The 9315-nt window shown below is 48.3% G+C and overlaps 1 protein-coding gene across 3 annotated transcripts in view; it reads left to right on the forward strand.

Moving 5' to 3' along the window:
• Window positions 1-9315, forward strand: part of LOC100747773 (neurogenic locus Notch protein) — a 190592-nt gene that overhangs the window by 180730 nt on the left and 547 nt on the right. For all 3 annotated transcript variants that reach the window (XM_012387648.3, XM_024368741.2, XM_012387649.3), the window contains 6 exons: window positions 2169-2712; window positions 3077-3607; window positions 4019-4251; window positions 4413-6258; window positions 6362-8145; window positions 8272-9315. The exon at window positions 8272-9315 ends at the window's right edge or, in 1 of these variants, runs on beyond it. In XM_012387648.3, coding sequence (XP_012243071.1) covers window positions 2169-2712; window positions 3077-3607; window positions 4019-4251; window positions 4413-6258; window positions 6362-8145; window positions 8272-9315 — 5982 coding nt within the window. The remainder of the gene's footprint in view (window positions 1-2168; window positions 2713-3076; window positions 3608-4018; window positions 4252-4412; window positions 6259-6361; window positions 8146-8271) is intronic.

Below are 9315 nucleotides of genomic sequence, written 5' to 3' on the forward strand. Positions count from 1 at the left end.
GCGAGCCGTGTCTTGGCTTTCGCATAGTTTATCAATGCGCGTAGGTTGGTTCGAGAACAGCGGCGCGGCAAGGCGCGACGCGGCGAGGCAATAGATTACAATTATCCGAACACGCCTGGCTAAACGTGGGAGTTGCCAGCACGGACACGAACGACCGCGAACGGCGCGGATTCGATTCTCGCCTTCTCTGCTTCTCGCCGAACCCAAATTGCATTCGACCAATTCTACCATCGTTGTACGCCTTTTTCCCTTTCCAGGCCGTTTGGACGAACCAACGAACGAACAAGCGAGCGATGGAAAATTGGTGCGACGCGACCACATCGTGCTTCGCACACTTCCGTCGTTCCTCGCTTTTCACTTTTAACAGTTTCTCTTCGAGTATTCTCTTCGAGTCTTTAAATTCTCGTCCCGTAACACACTGGTGCGAAGATCACAGAGAAAAGCCGATCGTATTAATGGCGACAAGTCCTTTAAAACAAGATCGAAACAAACACAGTGCGATACGAGAATGCTCCAAGAAGAAAAATCAGTGCACGCTGCTTAATGATTCATGATGCGCGTAAATTCGTTGCCTACTTGTATCGATACTAAAGATTCGAGAGGAAACGACGAGGATATGCCACCGTGTACAGCGTACGTGCGTTCACAGCTGAATTAGCCGCATCATTGTCCGAATGGAAAAACAGACAGAGAAATATTAATGCGAATACGATAAAAATCCGTGCGTCATCCGGTTGACGAACGGCAGCGACGTTTCCGCGAACAACCGATGGAATTTACAACGTCGTATTCGTATTCAAGGTGCTATAATCATATAGCCTTTTTTTATTTCTACAATACGAATATACATATGTATATACATACTTTACTTTACTTTGACGACACAAGATGATAAATTTGCATCTAACTACGGATTAGACTTCAACGGCCATTCATCGGACAGTGGCAAATTTTTATATCCTTTTGTTTTTCGATAAACCGAAAACGTTGCGTACAACGTCAAGTAGCTTTCTCCTCTTTGGCGTACATGGCGAAAATAGATTCGTCTGACGCGGCATTCGCGCTCTGTTCGATCGAATCCTTGTAACGCGGAAGGCCAAGTATCTCGAACGATAACTTTCTCCCATTGAGAAGTCATCGCTAGCCAGCCGTATACGGCCAAAGAATTTCTCGATAGTCGCGCTTACGATCCGTTACTCAATTCCCTGGCTTATTCTTCTAAATGAACTCCGCGCCAATTAAGCGGCCAGACCATTTGGATCGCGTCTGAAATCAGCGGAAATTGTATTACAGTAGACGTCGTCGACTTTCTTTCTTCTTCTATACAGGAATTCTTTTGTAAAAGATATATCGAACGATCATCGTAAGATTGATTATCAGAAGATCCTCGTACCTTTCGCATTTTCCTGCTTGTATTTCAGCGTCGTCGTATTTTTTCACCTGACATTTCATCCCAATCGGTTGGTTTAAATATTTTCATTCAATTACCTTAGAACGCGAAGCAGTGTCTTCGATGCAGCAGCGTTAAAGCCAAGTTGACGTTAAAGCTGAAGAAAATCGAATGAGATGGGTGAGTTATTCGTTGTTAAAACTTGTTCATCGTCGGTCAGTTGTTATTACTGTCGATAATTGACACGATTATCGACATCATCGGCGTTAGACGGCGTATAAGAAGGCGAGAGCAAAAAAAGAAAAAAAAACGCAAAGAGTCGATCGATCATAGACGCAATTAGCGGTGGTCGTTTATCTGGTTGATCCGGGTTCGGTGCCCCTTCTCGATTGCCGCGTCTAATCGAAGATGTATCGAAGGTAAAATCGAAAGGCTGATCCTGTCTGTCTTACGACTCGGCTCGCCTGCTCCGCGATATTCGTAATTTCGCGAGTCGCGCTACATACGAAAAAATCATTGCACGTGTATGTAGATGTATATTAGTTCCAATTATACTCAAAGATGAAAGCGAACCTTTGCGAGATAATCAAACGATTTATTAACAATTAATTACCTAAAACGCGCGAGATTCATACCCGCAGCTTGCAAGCTCATCCGCCTCCACTCTCCTTGTAACACACTCTCCGACAATACACTTCGTAACCGAAAAATTTGACAAAAGTTCGTATCATATACAGAGATATTATCGGGAGAATAATTTCGTTCGCCGTTGTTTCAGGTTTCACTGGCACCCAGTGCGAGATCGACATCGACGAGTGCGCGGCAAAGCCATGCCTGAACAGAGGCGTCTGCACCGACCTGATCAATTCCTTTAAATGCAACTGTGCCAACGGATTTGCTGGTTCTCACTGTCAAATCAATATAGACGACTGCGCCTCGTCACCGTGCAAGAACGGCGGTATCTGTCAGGATTCCATAGCCAAGTACACGTGCGACTGCCCGCCAGGATTCACCGGAGCATCCTGCGAAACCAACATCAACGACTGCCAATCCAATCCTTGCCACAGCGGCACTTGCATCGATGGCGAGAACAGCTTCAGCTGCAATTGCTTCCCAGGATTCACCGGCAAACTGTGTCAGACGCAGATCGACGAGTGCGAGAGCAATCCCTGCCAATTTGGAGGAAGGTGCGAAGACCGTATTAATGGTTACCAATGTATTTGTAGACCTGGCACGTCTGGAACAAACTGCGAGGTGAACGTGAACGAATGTTATAGCAATCCATGTAGAAACGGAGCCAAGTGTATCGACGGGATCAATAGGTGAGCCCATGGTTCGTTAGTTATGGGGATCGTTTATCGGGTGTTGGCGGCTTACCGCGATCGGAATCGATTTGAAACGCACGATTCTACCGCCGTGTGTGTTTTGCCCATTTTAACCGCAACTTTAATACAACATTGACGACTCTTGTTTTACCGATGCGTTAATTCGCGCCCACTTTTAATTTCGATAGGCGATGCGCGTTTTACAGTTTCTGTCGTTACGTTCTGTCTGTCAGTTACAGTCGTTTAAACGTATCTTCGCGAAACGTGTCGACGTTGCGTGTTTCAAAATTTTGTAGCGGAATAAACGGTGGACGGTAAGAGTTAATCGTATCCTCAGTGGACACGGTATGTTTTCTTTCAGATACTCGTGCGAGTGCGAGCCGGGATTCACCGGTCAACACTGTGAAACGGATATCAACGAGTGCGCCAGCAATCCCTGCGCCAACGGCGGACGGTGCATAGATTTGATAAATGGCTTCCGGTGCGATTGTCCTCGTGGTTACTACGACGCTAGATGCTTAAGCGACGTGGACGAATGCGCCAGCAATCCTTGCGTGAACGGCGGCACTTGCGAGGACGGTGTCAACCAGTTTATCTGCCACTGTTTGCCCGGTTATGGAGGCAAGAGATGCGAGGCTGACATCGACGAATGCGGCTCGAATCCTTGTCAACACGGTGGCACTTGCAACGACCATCTCAACGGATACAGCTGCAAGTGCCTAGCTGGATACGCTGGTACTAATTGCGAGACAAATATCGACGATTGCGCGGACAATCCTTGCCAGAACGGCGGTTCTTGCATCGACCTCGTCAACGATTATAAATGCGTTTGCGAATTGCCACACACGGGCAGGAACTGCGAGGACAAGCTGGATCCTTGTTCACCTAACAAGTACGAATTTCACTGTTTCGCTTCATTAAATTTTTCCCACCTTCTTTTCTTCGATGACGCCACATTCTTCTTTGCATAACGGACACCACCTCCTTGTCTAAAGGTAGTCGATTTTCATGAATTTCTCTCGGCGAAACTATCCTTCGAAATTGGAGTACGGTACGAAACCTTGGAATAATATGAAAAAAGGGCCAAGCGGCAAGATATTTTCCTAATCAACTATGTATATAGACGATTTTTCAAGAAATAACTGATATAAAAGTGTAGAATCGAACCATTATCCGACGCGTATATTTGAAAAAAAAAAAAAAAAAGAAAATGTTTTATAATCCATTATCCTATTATTCTATTATCCTATTATCCTCTTATCATTATAACGTACCACCTGTTATCTCTGCTTTCGAATCACAGATGTCTTCATGGCGCCAAGTGTTCACCATCCTCAAATTTCCTCGATTTCGCCTGCACATGCACGGTCGGTTACACTGGCAGACTCTGCGACGAGGACGTCGACGAGTGTGTAATGACCTCTCCATGCAGAAACGGTGCTACCTGCAGAAACACCAATGGCTCGTACCAGTGCCTTTGTGCAAAGGGCTACGAAGGTCGGGACTGTATCATTAACACCGATGACTGCGCCTCCTGTAAGTATCGAGTATTAACCTATATCGTTACATAGGCATTTATTATAGTATTACATATTTATAATATTATATATAATATATAAGTATATATTTATAATACTATGTATATTAATCGTCCAAGTACACGCCAATCTAAGCACTATGCTATTTATCATTTCCAGTTCCCTGTCAGAATGGCGGCACGTGTCTGGACGGTATCGGCGACTATACCTGTCTCTGCGTAGATGGCTTCAGTGGCAAACACTGCGAGATCGATGTAGACGAATGTTTGTCACAACCATGTCAAAACGGTGCAATCTGCAAAGAATACGTAAACTCGTACACTTGTCAATGTCAACTCGGATTCTCCGGTATAAATTGTCAAACCAACGACGAAGATTGCACCGACAGTAGCTGCATGAATGGCGGTAAATGCATCGACGGCATCAACAACTATACGTGTGTCTGCAAACCTGGTTACACCGGTTCAAACTGCCAGTATCGCATCAACGAATGCGACAGTTTGCCCTGTCTGAATGGAGCCACCTGTCACGACCACGTTCAGTATTACACTTGCCACTGCCCTTACGGATATACCGGAGCCAGATGCGATCAATATGTCGATTGGTGTGCGGATAATCCTTGCGAGAACCAGGCTACCTGCGTCCAGCACAAAAATAAGTACCAATGTAATTGTTCTCCTGGTTGGACCGGCAAAGTCTGCGACGTTGAGATGGTTTCTTGCAAAGACGCGGCTATAAGGAAAGGAGTGCCGGAGAAAAATTTGTGTAATAACGGCACTTGCGAGGACATAGGTAATAGTCACCGTTGTCACTGCCTAGAAGGATACACAGGTTCTTATTGTCAAGAAGAAGTCAACGAGTGTGACTCTGCCCCGTGTCAAAACGGTGCTACTTGCAAGGATCTCGTTGGATCTTATCAGTGTCAGTGTACGAAAGGTTTCCAAGGGCAAAATTGCGAGCTTAACGTGGACGATTGCCGGCCTAATCCTTGCCAGAACGGCGGCACGTGTCACGATCTGATCAGTAACTTCAGTTGCTCCTGTCCTCCTGGTACTTTAGGCTTCATATGCGAGCTGAACGTGGACGACTGTGCTGTCGGCACTTGCCACAACAATGGTACCTGTACCGACAAAGTCGGCGGATTCGAATGCAAATGTCCTCCAGGTTTCGTGGGACCTAGATGCGAGGGTGACATCAACGAGTGCTTGTCCAATCCTTGTTCTTCGCCAGGGACTCAGGATTGTGTGCAATTAGTCAACAACTATCACTGCAACTGCAAACCTGGCTACATGGGACGCCACTGCGAGGTGAAAGTGAATTTTTGCGACAGCTCACCGTGTCAAAACGGAGGCGTTTGCACCGCGAAGCAAGCTGGACACACTTGTCTCTGCCCTAGTGACTATTACGGAAACAATTGCGAATTCGCCGGCTCCTATTGCGACAGAGAGCCTTGCTTGAATGGCGGTACTTGCAGAGTGGCCGAAACTGACGTTGGATACAGATGTTATTGTCCCCCTGGAACGACCGGAACACACTGCGAGATAGACGCCAGAGACGAATGCGCCAGTAATCCGTGCCAACAATCTAATGCCGTTTGCAAAAACCTTCTTGGCGATTACGCTTGCGATTGTCCGCCCAAGTGGACCGGTAAGAACTGCGAAATTTACGATCCTAACTACGGAGGAGGTATCTTTGGCAGTCCGAGCTCCAACATCCCGAAAACCATGAACGCGTATGATCTTGATTTGGAATTGGAGAGAAAAAAATGCATTGAGAACAGATGCGAGGAGAAGTCTGGTAACCACCATTGTGACGAGGAATGTAACAGATACGCTTGCAACTTCGACGGAAATGACTGTTCCTTGGGTATTAATCCGTGGCGTAATTGCACTGCTCCTATCAACTGTTGGGACGTTTTCATGAACGACGTTTGCGACGAGGTTTGCAACAATGCCCAGTGTTTGTTCGATGGAAGGGACTGCGAAAGGAAATTGGCACCGTGCAAGTAAGTATTACAATATCATTCAGATACTTGTACGCGTACATCTATCTTATCGTAATAATAATAATATAATAATCTTGTTCGATCCCTTTTCTCATTTCTACAGTCCTATCTATGACGCTTACTGTCGCAAACACTACGCCAACGGGCACTGCGATTATGGCTGCAACAACGAGGAATGTAATTGGGACGGTCTGGATTGTGACAGGGAACCGCCATCATTGGCAGAAGGTGTGATTTCAGTAGTGGTAAGGATGGACATGCAGACATTCCGCTCCAACGTGGTCGCATTTCTCAGAGACATCGGTCACGAATTAAGAACCACTTTAAGAGTAAAGCAAGACGAACTCGGCAACGATATGATATATCCCTGGAAGAGAGAAAGAGACCCCGGTATGCGTACCAACTTCTTTGGTCGACCGACCACCATCTACACAAACACGCAAAGTGGTGTAATCGCCTATTTGGAGATCGACAACAGAAAATGTACCGTTACCCAAGGAGCAGTGTGTTTCCCCTCAGCTAACGAAGCGGCGGAATATCTGGCAGCCACCGCGTCCAAACACTCCTTATCTCGCAACTTTCCGATCGAACAAGTCCGAGGGGTCGTGGGGCCACAGGGTCCAGAGTACCCGGACGCTCCAACCAACTACAAGTACGTTTTCATCGGTATCGTGATCGTGGTACTTGGAGGATTGTTGGTCGGTGTGCTGGTCACGGCGCAAAGGAAACGAGCGGTGGGTGTCACTTGGTTCCCAGAAGGTTTTTTACGCACCAACAGCGGAAGCGGACAGCGTCGTAGATCGAGAAGACGAGGTCCAGATGGTCAAGAAATGAGAAACTTGAACAAACAACCGTCGGTGAATTGCATGGATCTTGATGTAGGGAATGGACGGGCGCAACAATGGTCGGACGACGAGTCGGATTTACCACCTTCGAAGAGGATGAGAGCGATAGAACCTGGATACGCCAGCGATCACACCGCCATTACGGATTACGAGGAAACGGAGCCTCGAATGTGGACTCAGCAGCATTTGGACGCCGCGGAGATTCGTAGACCGGACGCCGGAGTTTTGACACCGCCTAGTCTCGAACATGGCCAAGACGTGGACGCCAGAGGACCTTGTGGAATGACACCATTGATGGTCGCTGCTGTACGAGGTGGAGGATTAGATACCGGGGAAGAGGAGGACGAGAGTGACGGAACGGCGGCCGTGATTGCCGATCTAGTTGCACAGGGCGCAGATTTGAACGCCACCACGGATAAGAGTGGCGAAACGTCTCTTCACCTGGCGGCAAGGTACGCCAGAGCTGACGCGGCCAAGAGGCTTCTCGACGCTGGCGCGGATGCCAACTCTCAGGACAATACCGGTAGAACGCCTCTTCATTCTGCCGTCGCTGCCGATGCGATGGGAGTCTTCCAAATACTGTTAAGGAACAGAGCAACGAATCTGAACGCTCGTATGCACGATGGAACCACGCCACTGATTCTGGCCGCACGTCTCGCCACCGAGGGAATGGTGGAAGATCTCATTAACGCTGACGCCGATATCAACGCAGCCGACAACAGTGGGAAAACGGCGCTCCATTGGGCTGCAGCTGTTAACAACGTGGACGCTGTCAACATACTTCTGGTCCACGGCGCGAATAGGGACGCGCAGGACGACAAGGACGAAACGCCGTTGTTCCTTGCCGCCAGGGAAGGTAGCTTCGAAGCGTGTAAAGCGTTACTCGACACTTTCGCCAATAGGGAGATAACCGATCACATGGATCGATTGCCGAGAGATGTGGCCAGCGAGAGATTACATCATGATATCGTTAGATTACTGGACGAGCATGTACCCAGGTCGCCACAGATGGTGAATGTGATACCAAACGGCCCTCTCATGGGTAAGCTATTTTCTTTCATCCTCAACCTCTTAGTCGTATCTTTAGTGTATTCGTTTCCGATGTATTTTTACGCATACAAATGCAACGTGATATTCAAATTGTCAATGATTCGATCCTGTGTTGTAGGCTCGCCAAATCACCCACAACTGATAACGCATCCCACAGTGATCGGCTCCGCTCCGAAGCAAGCCAAGTCGAAGAAACGGCCAAAAGCTGGTGCCACGGGGAATCCAAACAGTCCGGAGTCGGAGGGCGGTGTAGTGGTGGTAAGGCGAAAACCATCGGTGAAGAAGCCACCGGCGAAACGCGGTGCCCAACCCCCAAACCAGGAGATTCCCCAGGGAGCTGAGGGAGCAGAGGGAAATTTACCGAGTCCTTACGACAGCGCAAGTTTGTACAGCAACGCGCTTCCGTTAGTGAGTCACACGGCCACGGCCAAGCAACCGCCACCGTACGAAGACTGCATAAAAGGCCAGTCCATGCAGGGCCTTCAGCAGTTGGGCCTCGACACGTTCACGACCAATTACGGGTTACCTAATTTTCACGACCAACTGTTAGCGTCGCACCAACGACAAGCGCAAGGAATGGTGAACACGCTGTCGCCGCCTTATAGCAATCAGTCACCGCCACACTCGGTGCAATCGAACATGACACTATCGCCACAGGCGAGCTACATGGGTTCGCCGTCTCCGGCAAAGAGCAGGCCGTCATTACCTACTTCGCCAACTCACATCGCCGCTATGAGACAAGCGACGCATCAGAAGCACGGTGGCATGCCACCGGTGGGATTCGACTTTGAGAATCTTCCCTATTCGTCGAGTCAACAACAGCAACAGCAACAACAGCAAATGCAACAAACACAGCAACAGATCCAGCAGCAGCAGCAGCAGCAGCAACAGCAGCAGCAGCAGCAACAACAACAACAACAGAGCACACAACAGCAGCAGCAGCAGCAGCAACAGCAGCAGCAACAGCAGCAGCAGCAGCAACAACAACAACAAACTCAACAATACTACCAGTATTTGACGCCCCCTTCCCATCATTCTGGACCAGACGTAACACCGCAGCATTTAATGCAAGCGCCTGAGAGCTTTCCCACCCCTTCGCCGGACAGTCCGGGTCACTGGTCTTCCAGTTCGCCGCACTCCAACAGTGACTGGTCTGAATGCA

The sequence above is a fragment of the Bombus impatiens genome, unplaced genomic scaffold (assembly GCF_000188095.3).
Source record: "Bombus impatiens unplaced genomic scaffold, BIMP_2.2 scf_0478, whole genome shotgun sequence".
Classification (NCBI taxonomy): Eukaryota; Metazoa; Arthropoda; class Insecta; order Hymenoptera; family Apidae; genus Bombus; species Bombus impatiens.